Below are 20,071 nucleotides of genomic sequence, written 5' to 3'. Positions count from 1 at the left end.
CACCTTTTTAAATCTCCTCCTCCCACCTCTTCCTTTCATTTTTTTCTTCCCTTCTGCTCTTCGTCTCGCATACCCGGTTCAAGCATCCGATCTGCGAATTGTACGTTCCCTTCCATCAAAGGCCTTTGAGCATCATCACGAGGACTCTTTGCTTTTGCGCACAGTTCCTTCGCGATCATTCTCATCGCCGCCTCCTCTTTCTCTCACCTCCCACACCTGCTGACCTCTTCCCTCTGCAGCACGTTCTAAACAGACACTTAACGCACATCACAAACAACCGCCAAAATGGGTAAGGAGGACAAGACTCACCTCAACGTCGTCGTCATCGGCCACGTCGACTCTGGCAAGTCGACCACCGTAAGTCAAACCCTCATCGCGATCTGCTTATCTCGGGTCGTGGAACCCCGCCTGGCATCTCGGGCGGGGTATTCATCAGTCACTTCATGCTGACAATCATCTACAGACCGGTCACTTGATCTACCAGTGCGGTGGTATCGACAAGCGAACCATCGAGAAGTTCGAGAAGGTTGGTGACATCTCCCCCGATCGCGCCTTGCTATTCCACAACGAATTCCCTCCCTCGCGATACGCTCTGCGCCCGCTTCTCCCGAGTCCCAAATTTTTTGCGGTCCGACCGTAATTTTTTTGGTGGGGCATTTACCCCGCCACTCGGGCGACGTTGGACAAAGCCCTGATCCCTGCACACAAAAACACCAAACCCTCTTGGCGCGCATCATCACGTGGTTCACAACAAACGCTAACCGGTCCAACAATAGGAAGCCGCTGAGCTCGGTAAGGGTTCCTTCAAGTACGCCTGGGTCCTTGACAAGCTCAAGGCCGAGCGTGAGCGTGGTATCACCATCGACATTGCCCTCTGGAAGTTCGAGACTCCCCGCTACTATGTCACCGTCATTGGTATGTTGCTGTCACCTCTGTCACACATGTCTCACCACTAACAATCAACAGACGCCCCCGGCCACCGTGATTTCATCAAGAACATGATCACTGGTACTTCCCAGGCCGATTGCGCCATTCTCATCATTGCCGCCGGTACTGGTGAGTTCGAGGCTGGTATCTCCAAGGATGGCCAGACCCGTGAGCACGCCCTGCTCGCCTACACCCTCGGTGTCAAGAACCTCATTGTTGCCATCAACAAGATGGACACCACCAAGTGGTCCGAGTCCCGTTACCAGGAGATCATCAAGGAGACCTCCAACTTCATCAAGAAGGTCGGCTACAACCCCAAGGCTGTCGCTTTCGTCCCCATCTCCGGTTTCAACGGCGACAACATGCTTACTCCCTCCACCAACTGCCCCTGGTACAAGGGCTGGGAGCGTGAGATCAAGTCCGGCAAGCTCACTGGCAAGACCCTCCTCGAGGCCATTGACTCCATCGAGCCCCCCAAGCGTCCCGTCGACAAGCCCCTCCGACTTCCCCTCCAGGATGTCTACAAGATCGGTGGTATTGGCACGGTTCCCGTCGGCCGTATCGAGACTGGTGTCATCAAGCCCGGTATGGTCGTTACCTTCGCCCCCTCCAACGTCACCACTGAAGTCAAGTCCGTCGAGATGCACCACGAGCAGCTCTCTGAGGGTCTTCCCGGTGACAACGTCGGCTTCAACGTGAAGAACGTCTCCGTCAAGGAGATCCGACGTGGCAACGTCGCTGGTGACTCCAAGAACGACCCCCCTCTGGGTGCCGCCTCTTTCACCGCCCAGGTCATTGTCCTCAACCACCCTGGCCAGGTCGGTGCCGGTTACGCCCCCGTTCTGGACTGCCACACTGCCCACATTGCCTGCAAGTTCGCCGAGATCCAGGAGAAGATCGACCGCCGAACTGGTAAGGCTGTTGAGTCCGCCCCCAAGTTCATCAAGTCTGGTGACTCCGCCATCGTCAAGATGGTTCCCTCCAAGCCCATGTGCGTTGAGGCTTTCACTGACTACCCCCCTCTGGGCCGTTTCGCCGTCCGTGACATGCGACAGACCGTTGCTGTCGGTGTCATCAAGGCCGTCGAGAAGGCTGCTGCTGGCTCCGGCAAGGTCACCAAGTCCGCTGCCAAGGCTGCCAAGAAGTAAGCTACTTGCTTCTAAACCGACAACCACCGACGGGATCTTACGACTCCGATCTCGCGCCCAAGGGCTGATGTTCTCACTTCAACGACGATATGATCTCACATGCGGTGCATGAGCACTCGGCTTTTCATTGGGGCACATAATGAGAGGCAGGGAAAAAGCCTCGGATCTCAGGTTGTGCAAAACAAAAAAAGAATAGAGAGTCTAGAAGTGATTCGTGCAATTTTTCCTGTTCCCATGCTTGCAACGTGACGTGAATGATGTGCCTAGTAAGATGATGCTTTGATGATGTGCTCTATGTCTTACCATTTTGACTTGGTGCAGTTGTAGGCACAAGCTCGCTCGTGCATGTGTGGAGGCCTTGCTCTGTTAGTCTTCCCTGTCGGCCCTGTGCAGGTAGGTGCATGTTGATGGTGGACGCGGGTGTTGGGTCACGTTGGCTTGTGACGTGAAGGTATCATCATTGTACATGTCTATTCTTCATTTTGTCTTTACATCATACACAAGTGGTGCTACATATACAGTACATGTTATACAAAGTTACTTTTCTCCTTTATACCAAGATTCATCTCCTCTTCCCTCTAACCCTCCCCCTGCCTTGCCACCTATCCTTTTTGACCTGAGGCTTCTTCTTTGCGGCCTTCTTTGCGGCCATCTTTGCGAAATGGGGCTTCTCTTTCTTTTTGGCATCTGGCTTGGGAAGGTCGTCAAAGAAGCCATCCCCGCCGCTTGAGGTGCGCTGGTGCGTAGTTGCGAGCCTGTTTGTAAAGGCGGCAGCGAACGGGTCCTTGAACTGAGTCGAATGGGGAGTCGCTTGTTGCTTCTTGGCCTTGTTATTCTGTTTGGTAGTGCCCTTTTTCGACTTCTTGGCGGGAGAGGGGGCCTTTAGAGGCTTGTCGGTGACTCTGGCTGAGAACTTGGCCTCGAAATCGTCCTCGTTGGTCGGTTGACGGGCTACAGGCTTCTCTTGTGATTGACGGGCTGTAGAGTCCTCTTGGGCTTGACGGGCTCCAGAGTTCTCTTGAGCTTGACGGACCCTGGAATCCTGTTGCGGTTGACGGGCGTTCTCTTGCGATGGGGGCGTAGACTTCTCTTGTAGTTGACGAGCTGCAGGCTTTTCTTGCGGTTGACGAGCTTCAGGCTTCTCTTGGGCTTGACGAGCTCTAGAGTCCTCTTGGGCTTGACGAGCATTAAACCTGGTAACTACTTCCTTCAGGAGGATGTTATTGGTAAGGGCAGCATCGTTGACATGACGGTCGCCGCTAGGTTGGCTAGTGGGAGTCTTTAAGGATATGGGAGTCGTTAAGGATATGGGGTCGGCGAACTGGTCCAAGAAGGAGTGGAGAAGCTCTGTCGGGGACTTGGACTTTGCGCCTTTCCGGCCCTTCTGTGGCTTTTTGGCATTTGTCTGGTCGACTTTGGGTTCCTTGGTCTCGGGTTCTTTGATCTCTTCCGCTGTGACGTCTGACTTGTCGACACTCGCTTGGTCGAGCTCTGCTTCCCTGGCCTCGAGTTCCTTGGCCTCTGATGCCGTGGAATCTGGCTTGCTGGTGCTTGTTTGGTCGACTTCGGATTCTTTGGCTTCAGGTTCCCTGACCTTTGGCTCCGTGACCTCTGACTCGTCCGCCTCTCCGAATTGTTCCATCTCTTCCAGAACATCGAACTTCTTTGATCTAGGAGGGGTATCCCTGGCGCCTCTTCGTGGCATGTATTCCTTCCTGGGCTGCTCAGATCCCTCGTATCTCCGGAGGTTAGGGCGGCTATGCGTGTTGAACTTGCCATCGTCCACGATGATGTCTTCAGTAAGTTCCTCTTCGGGAAGGTCGTAACTGTGATCCTCGAGCTGACGGCTCTTGATGGACTCGTATCCTTCTGTCCAGGAGAAGCACTGGCCAGTAGCCATGTCTTCGACCAGCTGCAGGAAGCTCTTGCGCTTCTCACCTTCGAAACTGGTGCCCAGATCGTCCGGCTTGCCTGCTTGGAGGGTGAGCTCCTGACGCTGGCCGCCGTGCTGGCCAGCCTCGATGCTCGAGTAGCGCAGCGTGTGGTCGCGCCAGGGCATTTCAACCGTCTGGTGGATCTCCAGGCCACGGAAAGCGTAGGTTTGGCTCTTGGGCTTGACGCCTCTTGTGCCAGGGTTGATGTATTTCGGGGGGAGCACGAGGGTAGCTTGGCTGGGTGTTCGGAGATGGCCTTGGAGGAGGTTGAATTCGGACGAATCGAGGAAGCTTCTGAGGCCGGTTTTGTCCATATCCAAAGCAAGGCGACGTTCGTGTTGGATGCGTACGTCTACGCTCTCGCCAGGAAGCAAGAGGTCGTTGCGGTACCACGGGATAACGCAGTAGGCGGCGGCATCTTTGGGGATGGAAAAGTTGGCCAGGTCGGCTTCAGCGTCGACTGGTAGGTGGACTTGAATGACAGGGCCCTGCCTGTTCCCAGCGGAACGGTCGCCGTGAACTGCAAGGTTCAGGATAATGGTGGTGGATTGAGTCAAAGTATCGCTGCCCTCGGGCTTGAGGGCGGAAAAGGAGGCAGGATGCGGGATGAGAGGATAGAATGTACGACGCTTGTGGGATAGCACCGCACCGGGTATGGGTTTCTTGGGGCCGTCATCGATCCCGGGCGTGCTCAAGTCGTCGATGTGTAGAGGGATGATCAAGTCATCGGCATCGGCATCAGGAGACTGGGCCTTCTTCTTGCGAGTCTCAGTCTCCTTGAGATTGCCTACTTGAGAGCTGTTATGAATGATGTGTCCAAAGGTGGCAGTTGTGACGTTCCTAGAGCCGAGTTTGTCTGGTTGGTACTCGGGGAGGGAAGCTGAGCCGACTAGGTCTAGGGGCACAGGAGATACCTCGTCTGGCTTATTGCTGATGGGGGTCACAACTCGCTGCCACGTCTGGAGCTTGTCTCTCCACGATAGAGACTTCAGCTGTCGCCGAAAGTCGATAAAGTGGTCCTTTGGGATACCCTTGGTTTGTGGCCGAGGGAGGCACTCCATATCCACCTCCCGGCCAGGGCTGGGATGGCCGAGCAGCAGGCGAAGGACAACGTCTCCCACGTCCTCCGTCTTTGACTCGGCGGCGTTCTCCTGGGGGCCTGGGAGCCAGGAGACCCTTAGTTCCTGAGAGCCCATTAGGTTAATGCACTACGTGATGAGAGAGCAGATAGATGGTCGTACCTTTTTCCCGACGATCTTGAGAGTCGTTTTGGTGAGTTGAGAAAGGACCTCGAGCTCCGTCGAGGAGGGGATGAGTGCTACGTGTTCCTGAATAGGGATGTCTCGGACCACCCGTTTCTGTAGAATCTGGTCTAGGTGTGCGAGAATACCGTAGGCGGTGGCCTTCCTGGCGACAATGTGGAGGCGATGGTGCTTGCGGTTAAGAGTTATCGTTTCCTCCTCGCCAACGAGGAAGTCCTCCCTCAACTCACGCACCATACGTTCTGATTCAACTGAGATATCCGGTTAGCATCGAGTGCATCCCAGCAGACCCTCAATAAGAAAAACCTACAAGTGAGAAACACAAAGGAATCAGGTTGCATCTGGACCATGACGTTTCCAAGATCATCCATGTACTTTTGACTCTGGATCTTCCAGGTGTCGTAGATGACCTTTTGAACGCATGCGAGCTTGTCCTGACCTCCTCGGACGTCGATCTTTGTTCGGGGCACCCAGGGATAATGCTTCACAACCCAGGAATAGTTGATGACATCCTCCGGTACAACTTCAGCTTTATGGAGACGGCTATACTCTTTGAGCTGGTCCGTCGTAAACCCGTTCCGGAGAACCTCCGTCAGCTTCTCAATCTCCGAGTCTCGGAGGAAGCGAGTGTCTGGGCGAAGCTCGTCAATGTTGCGGTATATATCTTCGGCGCTCAATTCGCCCTCCTCCTCTGAAGGAGTGAGGCTATTCCAATCTAATTCAGAAGGTGGCTGAACGGGCCGAGACTGAACCACGGTGGGGGCCTTCTTGGAGCGGCGTATCTGGTTCGGGTTGTTGATAATGATGGCGTCGGCAGGGACACCAAGCGCCGACACTCCCAAAGACTCATCGTGTACGAGGTCGTGGTGGAACCGCTTTGTCTGCAAGACGGTAGGTTCTAGCTCGGGGATGACAGGCAATTCAAACATGCTATCTTCAGAACTCTCCGCAGGATGTTCGGCTGAAGAATCCGAGTTCTTTTCGGACGAGTCGAGGGGTAATTCTGTAGAGGCGGGAGTAGAGGCTTGGGTCGTCGTCTCATCTTGGGTTTCTTGCACTGGATCGATTGGTTTCTCCGAGAGAGATTCGGCCGCAGGAGGCTTAGACTGGGTATCCGAGGTTGGCTTCACATCTTGATCGTCTTGAGGCTTTGGGGCGGTTTCGGAAGTCGTCTCTGCTTCGGAAAAGCTTTTTATATCGGTCGTGGTATCGTCTGGCTTAGTTACAGTCTCTGTTTGTTCCGGAGTCTCCTCTTCCTTTGATTTCGATTCGGTTGAAATATTCGCGCCTGTAATAAAGCTTTCAATCTTGCCATCGCCCGTCTTCCCGATCTCCGAAGTATACCGTCGTCGTTGACCGAGACTTTGTGTAATTGGAGCTGCGCGAAAGCCCAGTACGGCGCTGCGCTGAGTTAGGCCGAACCGACATGCCAGACAGATGCGCGGCACACGCGCCGCCCTCGATATCATGGGAATTAAAGCAATTGAGGACAGAGTCCCGTGAAGTGGGCGAAAATGCGACAAGGCAAGTGGGAGCTTCTAAGAGAATAATGGTTCTAGGAAATTTTGCTGACGACCGATAAGAGATAAGATAAGATAAAGTTAATTGGCTCCAACGCGTCGCGTACCTGCCCCTCCAACTGTCTTTGTCTCTACTCTCAGCGTTACTATACCAATTCTTGAGCGTGTTTGTAATTCTACTGTTGTTTGAATATTGAAATAGCTGTATTAGACAAACTATGCCCCCTCAAAGAAATCGCCGTGCTCGTGCCGTGAGTTGCTGTGATTCACCAATGGGCTAGGCTAACACTCTCCAGCTTGAGGACGAGGAATCTGAAGAGGATGTTCGTCCTCGTCAACGCCGGCGCAACTCTTTGGACGACCAAGAAAACGAAGACGACCTAGACGACGAGGAGCGTGACGACGAAGAAATGAACCAACACCCTGGCCGGAGCGCGGACGAGCAGATGGCCAAGAAGTTGGTTCGATATGCGATTTCGTGTGAATATTCCAGAACAACCATCCGAAGAGATGGTATTAAGGAGCGAGGTAATGGCACACGAAATTGGCTTCTACAGCGTTGCTTATGTATGTTCAGTTCTCGGTAACCAAGGGCGCTCCTTCAAGCGCGTCTTCGACTTGGCGCAAAAGCAACTACGAGAGGTTTGGGGCATGGAGCTACGAGAGCTGCCCGTGAGGGAGAAGATGACTCTCCACGAGAAGCGCCAAGGTAAGGCTAACTTTGGAACATCAAGAGTGTCTCTGACAGCTTGCAGCAATGAAGAGCCAGTCGCAGCCCAAGGCAAACTCGAATGCCTTCATCCTCACATCGACATTACCAGAAGCCTACCGAACCGCGGCGATCCTCCAACCGTCCAAGACCCCAAGCGCAGACGACGAAGCCACATATTCAGCCTTTTATACGCTTGTCATCTCAACCATCTGGCTCAATGGCGGGGAACTGAGTGAGCAGAAGCTGCAACGCTATCTCACACGGCTGAACGCGGACCAGAATGTTTCTATGGACAAGACAGAACTGATACTCAAGAAGATGGAGAAGCAGGGATACGTGATCAAGAGGGTCGACAAACCCCTCGCGGGCCAGGACGGAGATCACACAATCACATGGCACGTCGGCCCGCGCGCGAAAGAAGAGGTTGGCCTCGATGGAGTCATGGGCATGGTGCGAGAGGTCTACGGCGAGAGCTGGGGCGAGGACATGGAGAAGAAGCTGCGCTCGAGTCTGAACATCAAACATCAGCACGTAGACGGCGATGAGCAGGACGAGCTAGACGGAGACACCACCATGGTGGAATGAGAAGCTGATGCCGACGATATGATACCCAAATGTGTGTTGAAAGAAGCAGACTCTGGCATGTTGAGACTGCGTGTATAAATGCAACTAGAATCGTTTTTTATGCCATTTATCCTCCCTCTTGCGGGGGTATCGTTCCTTGACGCCGTTCTATGAAACCCAAATAAAACCGAAATCTCTGCGATCGCGCCCAGAGGTTGTTCGCATATCCAAATCGCACACGTATTAATCTTCGCGCTGTGGTGGTGGTCCGCAAGGCTGCACCATTTTCTACAGAAAAGTCAATATCAACATTGCTACCATTGCAGGGAAAGAGACATACTCGGATCATCTGGGCGCGGACCTTGGCGAGGGGTTCGTTCTCGGCGAGCGCAATGTACGAGAGGAGCGGTCGGTGGCCGGCGATGGAAGAGTACGTGTCGCGCTGGATGTTGGTCCGCCACTCCCAGCTCGTTGTGTCTGGGTGGCCGGTGCCGATGTACTTTGCCTGGAGGCGCTCGAGTTCTTGCTGGGTGCGGAGCTTGTCGGCCTGGCAGGGGTTAGCGATTGAAGCGCAGGTGGCAAGAAGGAGGGCAGTACCATTTTTGCGAGATTGGATGTGCTATGAGGGTATTCGTGGGGATGCGCAAGGCGTTGATGGTGATGTTAATGCGATGCGACGGCTGGGTGTTGATAGATGGTGAAAGCTCGGATTATTGCATAGCGGGTCTCAGCCCCTGGCAAGTCTTCCAGATGCCGTCAACACCACGCGCCAAGTCATTCCTCGAGCCTCGACGATTGTAGTAACTCATCACGTTAGAATCGGGGTTTCAATCATTTGATACTGTTTTCACTTTTCTGTCGTCTCTTTCGTACTGTTGCGTTATCGTACATGTCATCTAAATCAGCCATATCAACCTCTTGAGCCAGCCCCTTTACCTTTCTCTCAGGTCCCATATCTTGCCGCAAGGTTATCTCCAGGAATTTTCGGTCCGAAACGCCCTTGGTCGGTCTCTATAGTTTCAAGTGACCAAGAAACTTAAAAAAAAACGATAAGACGTCAACCGCTGACACAGTCATCCCGCGATGGACCGAACTCATGATTCGCTTATGCAAGCAATTTCCTTTGGGGAGCAGATAGTTGTCATTTACCCCTTTTAACATGGCTATCTGACGTATCTATTCGTGACTCTGTTGTTGACAAGGTACTCGAGGGTTATGGGAGGTGAATCTATCCGTCTAGTCCTTAAATCTCCCATGATGCAGTTGCCTTGGTTATTCAAACAGTATGTCCTCGTTTAACCACCGGCCAATGCCTCTCGATTCACCATTGGCACGAGCTGATCGGAAAACACGAAGTATAAAAGCAATGGTAGATCTCAAAGTTGTTAGGAAACCCCTTCTCTGAACACAGCTCGGTCATATTTAGCAACACGAGCAGCTTGCAGGAACAAGCACTTCTCAGCGAAAGGCGTCAGTAGACGAACAAGCAGGATACGAAGATCATCAATAACTATAGCGAACAACATAAAGTAAGGAGTGTACAAAACTTCCTGATCAAATAAGTGAAGAATCTTGACTCAGTGGCTTCCACCGTGGCCTTCAGCTTTACGGTGTCCGAAGCCATCCCAGGGGCGATCGCACAATTTGTTGATACACACTCCATACAAGCCAAAGCCAATCCATGGTTTCTTCGTCTCTCATAACCCACAATTTAAAGCATTGCCCGTACATGTGTCCTTTCCGATTCATCATCGCTGCCAATTCCAGAATCTTCAGCTTGCTCATCACCCTGGATCGAGTGGATGGGGGACTGCTCCGATGATGAAGGACCAGCAACGGCATCATCCACTGATTACATGTTAGTTAGCTCTGCCAGGCAAAAATTCGGGCCAACTTACATTCAAGCGCACCCATCACGCCTAAAAGGTCATCCACCTGGCTCTCCGCCATAGCCTGCTGCCTCTCCTGCTCGAGTCTCTGCTGTTCCTCCTGTTCGCGTCGGCGCCTTTCTTGACGGAACTGTTGGAACGCAGGAAGAATTTCCGTGTTGTACCAGTCAGGGTCCTGGCAAAGGTCGTCCCAAAGCCAGTGGCCGACAATTTCCTCCCTCTCAACCCGCCAAAGGCAGACGTAGTGGTCATTGTGCTCCTCAGACGGATTGCCGTAAGGATCTTGTTGGATCCCGTAGTACCGCATTTCTTCTCCAACACTGAGAACAGGCCAGCCGGCCCTAAGACGAACTTCCGGGTCAATAACGGTAATAAACTGTGTTGCCCTTCCCGGCCGGGACTTTCTGAAGTTTGCCAACTCTCGTAGTCTCTGCTCCGAGGCTTGGAATGAGATGTACGGCGTGGCAACGGCCCAATTCCTGTGGTTGAGGTGGAGTTCTAGGGTTTCTTTTCGCACATCCGCGGTGCGCAGTTGCTGCTCACGGTTTCTAGCAAACATGTGCCCGGCCTCGTCTGGCTGGCTTCCTGACATTCTGTCCCATGTCCTGAGAAGAGGAACATCGATGTCTCCAACATAGAAGGGCCCGGGGAAGGGCTTCCAGTTGCGTCTAGACTGTGCCCATGTGATGCTGGTATTGCTCGCCTCCTCAGGAGAAAGGAATAGTCGGGAATGTACGATGGGAGAATTCTTGTAGGATACCATGGCTTCGGTCTTTGAAATTGAACGAGGCCTCAGGCAGTTGAGAATAAAGAGCTGCAAGTGTTGCGATATAAGAATGGTATGAAAGCCAATGGACTTAATTGTGCTACTCTCTCGACTTGACTTTGCAGCAAAGGGTTTAAATAAACCCTCAGTTGGGCAAACCAGAGAGGCTTTGCACCAACAGACAGGCAGCAAGGCATTCAAAGCATCTCTCCGCCTCTTTATGAACCCAAAGTGGTTGCTCAAAGATCATGATGACCATCGTGGTCGGCCTCCCGTAACCCAATCTGCAGAGTCATTGGACGACTGAACCAACAGGCTGTGGCGGAGGGGGCCGCCAACACGGCTGGGCGAAGTAGTCCTTGACAAACATTTTGTTCCACTTTGACGAGGATGGATGACAGGATGTTTTCAAAATGTTCTTGTTCATGTTACCGATAAATTCTAGAAGATGCTTCTTGGTGCGCAATACACAAGCTGATCATGGCACGGTAGAGGTTTGCGGACGCCCTTTTTGTCTGCATGTTGATGACGACATCACAAAAGCGTTAACATCCAAGCTTTCCACTTCATAGCCAGTAGAAAACGGAGAAAAATCACTTGAGACAAGTTATGCGAAGGATAGCAATTTGATTGTATTGAGCTGTCGAGCTAGGCCAAGAGCTGAGCCGACGACTTCGAATCGACAACGAATAGCAACAACAAACAAAAGAATAAGTAAATCAAAAGCAGAAAGCGAATGGGTATATGAGGACAAGATAAAAACAACGCTAAACGATAGGAAACCGGCTCAGCAGCCGTCTACGTATGCTCACCAAACACCTGCAATATAAAAAAGACGCCCAAAAGCCAATATCAGATCTTGTTTTCTCCCAGTGAAAACATGCTAGCCCTCGACTCGTCTCTGGCCACCGTCTCCATGCCGACACCCTCTTCAGGAGACGTGGGGCTCTGGAGCTGTCCGTTGCGCTTGAACAGGGGCACAAAGTACCGTCTGCTCAACATGCGCACCGGCTTCTTGGGGTTGTCCATAGCGGCTGGCGGAGGTTGCTTGTTCCTCACCGGGAGGGTTGTCCCGGTGTGAGCTGTCTCGTTATGAGGCTCGCATTTGGGAAATAGCGAGTACTTGGCCGGTGCTGGGGGCTGCATCGTGTCTTGGAGGAGGTCCCTGCCGAGGGTGCTCATGGTGCAAACCGAGGCGCCTGACTCACGATGGAGATGCTCTGGAGTCATCTCGGTTGTAGGTGAAGGAGGCTCTGAAGCAAACGGACCCTTGTACGTAGTCGGCAGCTGCAGAGGCTTCGGTACCAATGGCGACTGAACTTGATGGCAACCTGTGGTGACTGAAGGATCTATGTGGTTCTCTTGGTTAACCCCCAACGACTCGCAGTCATTAACCACTATCTTGGGCCATTTACCTGGGGGAAAGGAATTGGCCTGTCCATCTGTGGACATGGTTCCAAAGGACCGCTCAGAGCTGACAGACTCCGAGCCTGGCGTCGGTACCCGGTGGTTGAATGTGTCACGCCAGGTATCACGATATGTGCCATCAGATGTCGTCTCTGGCATGGAATCTCTTTGCGACGATTTGGCCTGGTTTTCTTTGTTCTCAGCTCGTCGAGGAGCAATGCACCTTTTGTAGATCAAAACGCCCAAGAATATCGCGATGCCGAGAATGATTCCAGAGGGAATGGTTCCTCCAATGATGGCAGCCTTCTCGTTGATCTTGTTTGGTTCGTCGTCTGATCGAGAAGCATGAGAGGTATTGTCTGGGCTATTCGCCAGTTCCTGAAGGAACTTGGACCCTTCAAGGGCTAGATGCGTCAACGACTCGGCTTCTTGTTCGTTCCATGCTTGGCCTCGTGAGGGAATCGGCTTCGCGTCCGTCGGGGTATAGGCTATTGCGGCCAGGAGGCACGCCAGGAGGTTCGTCGACTGGTTGATGCGTGTCATGGCGGTCGTCTCTCGTGCCTTCTTTCTTGTCCAAGCCCATTGCAAGAGTTCACCTTCGCCTTCGGCACACACTGGGACTGTCACCTATTAGTAGACCCAAACGCTTTGTGAACACCCTCTCAAATGCCCAGAGGCCATAACGAGAATGGCACATGTCGTTTTGGTCGACAAAGAGCTCTGTTGGGCAACCGAACACCTCCAAGCTCCATATTGGGCGACGTATTGCGTATGGCTGAGCCTAAACAGGCATCAATCCATCAGACTCAAAGAAGTCCACGTAGTCTTTCGGTGTCTCGATCGGTCGTGTCATCGAACAAAGAGTCGGTCAAGTCTGTTGCGTCCGAGAACAAAGAAAGGCAGGGATCGATGCCCATGACACGCATCGGTGCTGGCAGACCGTTTGACGTTTCATGTTTCTTTGACGGAAAAAGTAGACTTTTATCCAAGATCAAAATCCTCAGAAATGGCAATCTCGGTTCCTCGGAGCAGATATCCATTATGCAGCACAAGGTGGGAGCAGAGGCTGATTTATGGCTGCAGTATCACCCACAGACAATCGCCGCAAATACAGCACAGGCTGGGCTGTGATAAGCTTGCGGATAGACTTCACAGACATGCTTCTGTCTCTGCTGCTTTGCGCATGGCGCAATTCCTGTATCTCCGGACTGATAAACATCTGGGTGTATACCACAGCCAGGCACAAGTCATGATTGGGAGACTGGTATCTAATCTCCATCCCTTGGTAACAGCCAGGGGGCGGCGAGGGATGGCTAGCCCCAGCGTATATGCAAATATGACTTGCGTCAAAGTTAGAGACTACTTTGCCAGAGATAAGGACTCTTTTGGCCGCCGCAAATGCCCAACTCTCGATGCCATCGCGGCCTTGGGAATGCCCGAGGCGCCGACCAATCCGCCGACCTCTATTGATACGGCCTCTGTCCGTCGCTGCCAGGTTGACCTACTACGTAGTAGCCTCGGCCAGTCCATGGGCAAGTCGACTCCAGAGGCAGACTGCCCAGATTGGCGAGAGTTCGGGACAAGGGGCTCGGGGACACCATCCACGCTCTGCCAACATTGATCCCATCCCCATCCCCAGGCCAGGGCCAAGGCCATCGAGACCTCCTCAAATCTAGATCAGCATGCATTCGTGGCTCAGCTTGCCTTCTTGGCACACCCTTGTCTGGTAGTGGTAACCCAGCACGCCAAGATCAGCTGAGCAGCAGCGTGTGCCCGGTGAGATAGGAGATAACATGCTGCTCTGCACGCACAGCAGAGTACGGTGCAGTGCAGTAAGGGATGGATGACCTTTCGCCTTGACCCCCATCCCCATCGGCCCCCCACTCGAAGGGCAGACAAAGCAAGCAAGCAGTGCTCACGCTTGTTCATGCCATGTTGGTCCAGCCGGCGCCTGGAGTCGTTTCAATCCCTTTCCGCCGCGACCTGTCACGACAGGGCATTGCTCCTGAAAGCTGGGGCGACGTATTCACGGCGAAGCGGAGCTCTTCTGGGGAAACTCGTGGCGACAGAGTCCGTCAACCCGGCAAACAACGACGGCTTTGATCCAGTCCAACTGGAGTCGAGGCGACTGTTTCGCTGATCGCGACCGACGGGTAGAGGGCATGCTGGTTTCGGTTGCCTTGCCTCCTGCGGCTCAATCATGTTTCCGGGGTTAAGTTGCGGGCTGAGAATCTCATTGCGGGCGTTGGTGACTCGAGTCAAGAGATGTCATCGGTCAATCTCATACCAATGTTTGGCAACACAACTCGACATGACATATTAATATCTGTCTGTATCTTTGTGCCCACACCGCCAGGGTGGGGCGGCCCTCCGCCTCTGGCACCCAGCCATGTCTCGTCCTGCAGCCTCTCAAATGAAGAAACCGAGGGTCATTTTGGCTTTGGCCCTGCCTGCGACATGGTCGAGCTGTAATGGGAGGACAGGCGTAGCCAACGGAGTCTCCGTAAATGGTCTTCCGAGACCAAGCATGGATGGCATGGCTCAACCGCTGGGCTTGCAGGCTGGGCGCTGTGTGGGGGAGCGACACACTTTGATCCCGCTGTACATGCTTGCTGTACCGTAGCTGTCGTGCTGCATCATTCATCCGATGCGAGAGAGCGGAGTGAGCGTCCAGGAACTCGATTCTCAAGTTGGAGGATCCCATGCCTGCAATGTCCTTACCGGATGCCAATGGCCGGGATTAGCTCCGGTCCGACAACCTTTCCCTTCATGACGCTTGGTTAGACACTCAAAAATGACGAGAATGAACTCGAAACCTCCTTCTCAGGACTAGGCTGCCGCTCGTTCAGAATACGCTCCCTAGAAGCAATCGCCGCCTCCCCGAGTGCTGTGTCAAGCTCACGGCGAGGACTCGGTGTAGAGTCCTCCGACGTCGTCGATCACCTCTGACCTATGGATTGTCGCATGGAGTAACAGGATTCGAATTCAAGACACGTCTGATTCGTCCGTAAGCATGGGGTAGATGCGTCGCCGGTGCATGGCCAAGTCGTGACAGCACAGCGGGAATGCCCCAGAGGTTCCAAGCTCTGTGCTGAACAGCACCCAACCTGTTTCGACGTCTGGATCTGCTTCCCCAAAGTATGGAAGCCTCGGGCTCCTGTTGTTGCTGGCCTGAAAAGCAAGGGTCTTCGCCAGCGCCGGGAAACAGCGTCGAGAACAGTCGACTAGCGGGTTTATCTGCCAACAGGCTAAAACCCGAGTCCACTCAGGCCCCTCCAGGATCAAGCCGCTGACACCATGCTCGGACGCTTAGTGCAGTTTTTGAATCATTTGCGGGCGCAACGTAGACACTGAGCCTCTCACAGTCCGCTCGCAAGTCATCAACAGGAACAACGCCCTGAAGCGGTCGACTAGGGGGTCCAAAATCGACACATACTTCTCCTTTCCGGCCTGAGCACGAGGGAATCTCCATTGTTATTCTGCTAATCCCTTTGAGATGTAGCATTCGAGACCAAGAGACTCCCTCAGGCCCGAAACTGGATATTGTGCCCGTGGCCAGGCGAAACAGAGTTCGGATGACTAGTAGGTACTGTATCTCCTCGACAATCTCATGGCCCATCCGTTCCCCCTATGCCGGACCACGCTGGCGTACCGAGAAACGTTTGACCCATCTGAGTGGTGGAGGAACGGCCAACAGACGAGGTCCAACAACAACAGCTTATGCCTGTCCGACTCTCGGCCAGACGACTTGCATACCCGGCCAAGGCTGCGGCAAGTAGAGTGCGTAGACCTTCTCGGGCCCTCTGTAGGGATGGAACATGTCGGGATAAACAGGCCTGCTGCCCGAGCCACCAAGCAAGGTCAATCCAGCCAGAACCAGAACCGTGCCAAGCATCAGCATGTGAGACAGCCCCAGCTCGCCCGTCAAACCCCTGCCGACTCGTGGGTAGCAAGTGGGGGTTCCGACATGGCGTTCCATGCGAGTGCTTGGAGGCGTTCAACTCCACTGGCTCCCGTACCCAGTACCGGCCCTTGACTGCCTGTCTCGAACATCGTCAATGGATGGTGTAGCTCGGCCGGAACATACACGCATATGCGACTAAAATAAGCATCTGTAGCCAGGGGGTCCTCCTACCTCTTTCTGTCATTTTCGACGACCTCTGAGTGTTTAATTCTTCTAATGGAAACCAAAGCCATTATACATGCCAACCGGGAGATTGTGCAGGTACCCCAAAGAGCCGGCATGTTGGGCCAATAGAGATACCCTCAGATCTCCAGACCAGACACAAGCCAAGAGTTCGGATGTCGCATGACCAGTCCCCGAGAGAGTCGCATGCCAAGCAGCAGCGACGACCACAAAGAACCATCGTCTTGCAACCTCACTAGGACGGCGTGAGGGAGCAAGCAGGTCCTGGGATTGGTGGGCAGATGGCACATTGACGCGAAAGCCAGCAGCCTCGTCAGCCTCCAATAAAAGCCACCGTCCTCAGTCAGCCTGTGTAAGCTGAGAGATCACAAGCGGGCTCGCGCCAAAATGGCCCTGGAAGGGTGACGTCTGCGACGGGCGTTGCTGGCATGAAAACTGGGCCTCGAACCCGCCGGAGGTTGCTCTTCATGGAGTTCATTATGGAGTTCGCTCGTTCGCGGAGGCAAGAATGCACTTGGTCCCCAGAGTTCTCCGCTCTCGCAGCAAGTGCTGAGTGCAGGGGAGCTAGTTCTGTTTGAGAGGCCATCATTTCCCTGACCAGTTCATTGCTTGTAGCATCTGAACGATGGATGCCAAATCTTCCAGAAGAAAGCGTCAACCCAAAGGGACGGAGCCGCAACCGCAGCCGCAGAGCCAAGTACCGGAACGGTAGCGGCGACATCCATGGCTGGGACAATACGCCGTAACTCGATCGTGTGTGTGTGCGTGTGCGTGTGGCTGCCAGCCATCGAAGAACGGCCGACCACTTCTCACATTTGAACGACAGGGCTACACTCCCCTGCATCTTCAATAAAGCTCTGCCGCACAGCAACGTACGACGGACGAACTCGAACAAGAGATGGCAGCACTGATGGTTGCCGCAGGTGACTGACCTCGAGGATCTGCCACAAGCTATGGGCCCAGGTCATGGCTCATGAGCTCCATCCGGCTGAAGCTCGACAGCACAGCTGTGGCTCAACCGTTCAATAGCCAATGTCTCTGTACCCGGAACTCGTGCCGTGTGGGATGCATGTGGCGTTCGGCCAGATGGACCCGCCGCCCAGCTTATCCCGGGACATGCCAGGGCGACCCTAGCTCAAGCTCACGCATGCCCGTGGGGCCTGAAGGGTTCCCTAGATGCAGCACCGGCTCAAGCTCCAGTGTCGCTCAACCCATCTCCATCCCCCATGCCCATTTCCCTTTCTCATCTTGTCTCCGAGAACATGAGAGACCAAACATCGGTGCGGCAAATTGCCACAGATGCGATCGCCAGATGGTTGGCGAGTGCTGACGATGCAAGTCTCCACTGACAGGCAGTCCGACTTCGCAAAGACGTGTATCCGTACCTCGGCAGCAGCATCCTTGACCTTGAACAGTGATAATATCGGCCGAGAATGAGGGAGAATGATGAGGCTCTGACTTTGAGGTCAAGTCCAGCAAACGGGTAGATCTGACGAGATGGTCTCGATCCACGATGGAGCTGGAATTAAACGGTCAATCCACGTGTCGTATGGTGTTGAGGCGAAAGGTCGAAACCCACCAAATGGGACGACGAGCCCAGCGGTTGCCAGTTGAGCGTATCGGTACATGTAGGTAGGCCATAGGTGATGATAGACATAGAGGTACCGCTGAAAGCGGGCTTGGCCGCCTGAACGTGCGGAAGCGGGAGCTGGAGGCTGTGAGAGTCGTGGTTGAGGCGGCTAACGAGGAGACCATGCTAGGGCGGCTCCACAACTGCGGGCACATATCGTCCGTGTGTCCTGGAGTCCATCGCCCATAGTCTATCGGCTCTGTGCTAAGTGGATTTGATCCATGGCCCGTCATCGCTTGTCGCTGCCCAGGCCGAGCGCCAGAAGCCATGATCCATGGGCTCGGAGACCAGGGCCTAGCGCCCATCGACCGAAGACGGACAGGCCAGACCCTTCAGAAGCTGCACACTCCGACGCCCTGAGTCCAGCGCGTGGGTCCGACCGGCGCCAGCGTCAGAGTGTCTACGGTCTTTGCCCGAAGAACCGAACCAGAGTGGCCAGTCATGGTTGTGGTGTTCGTCAGCCCACGAGCGTCTTTGCTGTACTGGGTACATGGCGGATTCACTTTTGTCCCTCTTTAATGACGGCCTCATGAGGCTGATTCGCTAGATGGAAGAGGTGTGCAACGCTGTTGGTGATGAAAAGGTGCTGATGCTTTTCCAGATGGATGCATGAGAGAAGAGGAAATATTTCAGGTCCGACCTTGCAGATGTAAGCGTCGATGAAACCTAGAGTACTTTCCACGTATGGAAACAGTTCGGAAAGATCTCGCTTCATCTGGCATCCGCAGTCGGAGGAGCTAAAGTACTGAGGGAAAAAGATGACTGGGAATAACGCCGAGCTCGCGCAGATTTTTTTGAGGGGTCATTGAGGAATAGAACGAGTACGAAAGCAAAGGGGACGTGAACTCATACCGTAGTAGAGAACTGAACATGGATGAAGACCCCGTATATCTGAATTGTCCCGTAGATTGATCTGTCGACAATGCCAACCCAACGTGCCTAGAGGCTGTGACAAGGGCTCAAGTGTCCCTGTCGATGACGAGGATGTTCCCCCACCGAGATGCCAGGTCTCATTCTGGAAATATGCAAGTAACTGGCTCTTCCCATGACTGCTTCATGGGTGCCCGTGGCCCTGGCTCCATGAGGGCGGAAAGGACAAGCTCATGTATGTCCGGATGTAGGAGGCCATACATCGCGCTAAGGACCTCCTCCAACCATGCTGCGTATGTGCCCAACCAGGCGGCCGCGAGAATGCTTAGCCGGGGCTCGAAGCATCTCGTGAAGGAATATATTTGGCATAACATCTTGTCAAAGCTGGCTCAGTCTTGGGACAGGCATCTCTCGATGACTCTTGTGCAGCAAAACGCGCATCGTCTCTGGGTGAATTCGGGCCTAAGTGTAGTGGCGGAGCGGGTTCAGTTCCACGCTCCGCTCGATTGGGTCCATCAGGACGAGTCTTGGCCGGCAGCTAAAACGGAGGTTAACGTGTTGTTGAAGAGACATGGACCGTCTCGTCTCGGGGGTCGATGTGCGAGGCACCGAGAAGGGATAGATACATTGAGCACTAACAATTTTCGAGGTTGGTACCTGGTACTTTGACTTGGATTTGAATGGAGGCAGGCACCCGGCTCGAGGTCCCTTCTCCATATTCCCTCTCGTCCCCAACTTAAGACTTGGCTCCCGTCTCCTCTCGACTCTCAAAACCCTCCACATCCCCCGTCTCTCACCTGGGCCCGACAAGGACAAAAAGGCTGAATCTATCTCATGCGCACCGTCCCTGACCCTGACCACCCTGCCCTTGACCGTCCCGGTTACACAAGCAGACCAGACGGACACCCGGCCCCGTCTGCCTCCCGCTGAGAGGTGCCCGCTCGCCCGCTGGGCTGTCTTTCATCCAAGGTACCTACCACCTACTCCCAGCCGGTTGCCCACTGGAGTGCCCCCCGGAGCATCCCCCCAAACATCTACCCTGGCCCCACCACCAGATCCTGGTGCGCAACCTGCGCAGCGCAGCGCGGGCAGCACGCAGCGGCGCACAGCTGGAGCACATTAGGTTGGCCTCGCCCTCGCCGCTTCTGGGGACTCCATCCCTCACTGGAGCGCGCGCTCGCAGATTCTCTTCAGGGCTCCTCCGCTCTAACTTGCTCGGGCTGGGCAACGCTTGATTCAAGGTGTGCTTGAGCGGCATCTGCGTGCAGCAGTGCAACCCACACTCCGACCCTTCG

The 20,071-nt window shown here is 54.0% G+C and overlaps 6 protein-coding genes across 6 annotated transcripts; 2 read left to right on the top strand and 4 right to left on the bottom strand.

Moving 5' to 3' along the window:
- Positions 1 to 285: 285 nt before the first annotated feature.
- On the top strand, positions 286 to 2,075 carry NCS54_00421500 (translation elongation factor EF-1 alpha; the record flags this gene model as incomplete). The annotated part of the gene is made up of 4 exons (XM_053149760.1): positions 286 to 357; positions 464 to 526; positions 777 to 915; positions 967 to 2,075. 4 exons carry the CDS (start codon positions 286 to 288, stop codon positions 2,073 to 2,075), a joined length of 1,383 nt encoding a protein of 460 aa, XP_053005735.1.
- A 562-nt stretch (positions 2,076 to 2,637) lies between these two features.
- On the bottom strand, positions 2,638 to 6,779 carry NCS54_00421400 (Hypothetical protein; the record flags this gene model as incomplete). The annotated part of the gene is made up of 3 exons (XM_053149759.1): positions 5,582 to 6,779; positions 5,251 to 5,522; positions 2,638 to 5,193 (listed from the first exon to the last, which is right to left on the bottom strand). The coding sequence occupies exons 1-3, from the start codon at positions 6,738 to 6,740 to the stop codon at positions 2,638 to 2,640; spliced, it is 3,987 nt and encodes a 1,328-aa protein (XP_053005734.1). The 5' UTR covers positions 6,741 to 6,779.
- A 230-nt stretch (positions 6,780 to 7,009) lies between these two features.
- Positions 7,010 to 8,088, top strand: NCS54_00421300 (MAGE domain-containing protein; the record flags this gene model as incomplete). Its single annotated transcript, XM_053149758.1, has 4 exons — positions 7,010 to 7,042; positions 7,088 to 7,319; positions 7,369 to 7,500; positions 7,547 to 8,088. The coding sequence occupies 4 exons, from the start codon at positions 7,010 to 7,012 to the stop codon at positions 8,086 to 8,088; spliced, it is 939 nt and encodes a 312-aa protein (XP_053005733.1).
- Positions 8,089 to 8,310: 222 nt separating this feature from the next.
- NCS54_00421200 (Splicing factor subunit) lies at positions 8,311 to 8,667 on the bottom strand (the record flags this gene model as incomplete). Its single annotated transcript, XM_053149757.1, has 3 exons — positions 8,311 to 8,355; positions 8,408 to 8,614; positions 8,665 to 8,667. The coding sequence occupies 3 exons, from the start codon at positions 8,665 to 8,667 to the stop codon at positions 8,311 to 8,313; spliced, it is 255 nt and encodes an 84-aa protein (XP_053005732.1).
- Positions 8,668 to 9,778: 1,111 nt separating this feature from the next.
- On the bottom strand, positions 9,779 to 10,719 carry NCS54_00421100 (Hypothetical protein; the record flags this gene model as incomplete). The annotated part of the gene is made up of 2 exons (XM_053149756.1): positions 9,779 to 9,915; positions 9,966 to 10,719. 2 exons carry the CDS (start codon positions 10,717 to 10,719, stop codon positions 9,779 to 9,781), a joined length of 891 nt encoding a protein of 296 aa, XP_053005731.1.
- Positions 10,720 to 11,574: 855 nt separating this feature from the next.
- NCS54_00421000 (Hypothetical protein) lies at positions 11,575 to 12,672 on the bottom strand (the record flags this gene model as incomplete). Its single annotated transcript, XM_053149755.1, has 1 exon — positions 11,575 to 12,672. The coding sequence occupies one exon, from the start codon at positions 12,670 to 12,672 to the stop codon at positions 11,575 to 11,577; it is 1,098 nt and encodes a 365-aa protein (XP_053005730.1).
- Between the last annotated feature and the right edge of the window lie 7,399 nt (positions 12,673 to 20,071).

Source organism: Fusarium falciforme, chromosome 3, assembly GCF_026873545.1.
Source record: "Fusarium falciforme chromosome 3, complete sequence".
Taxonomy (NCBI): Eukaryota; Fungi; Ascomycota; class Sordariomycetes; order Hypocreales; family Nectriaceae; genus Fusarium; species Fusarium falciforme.
The sequence above is the reverse complement of the archived record's forward strand: the minus strand, read 5'-3'. Positions and strand labels throughout refer to the sequence as shown.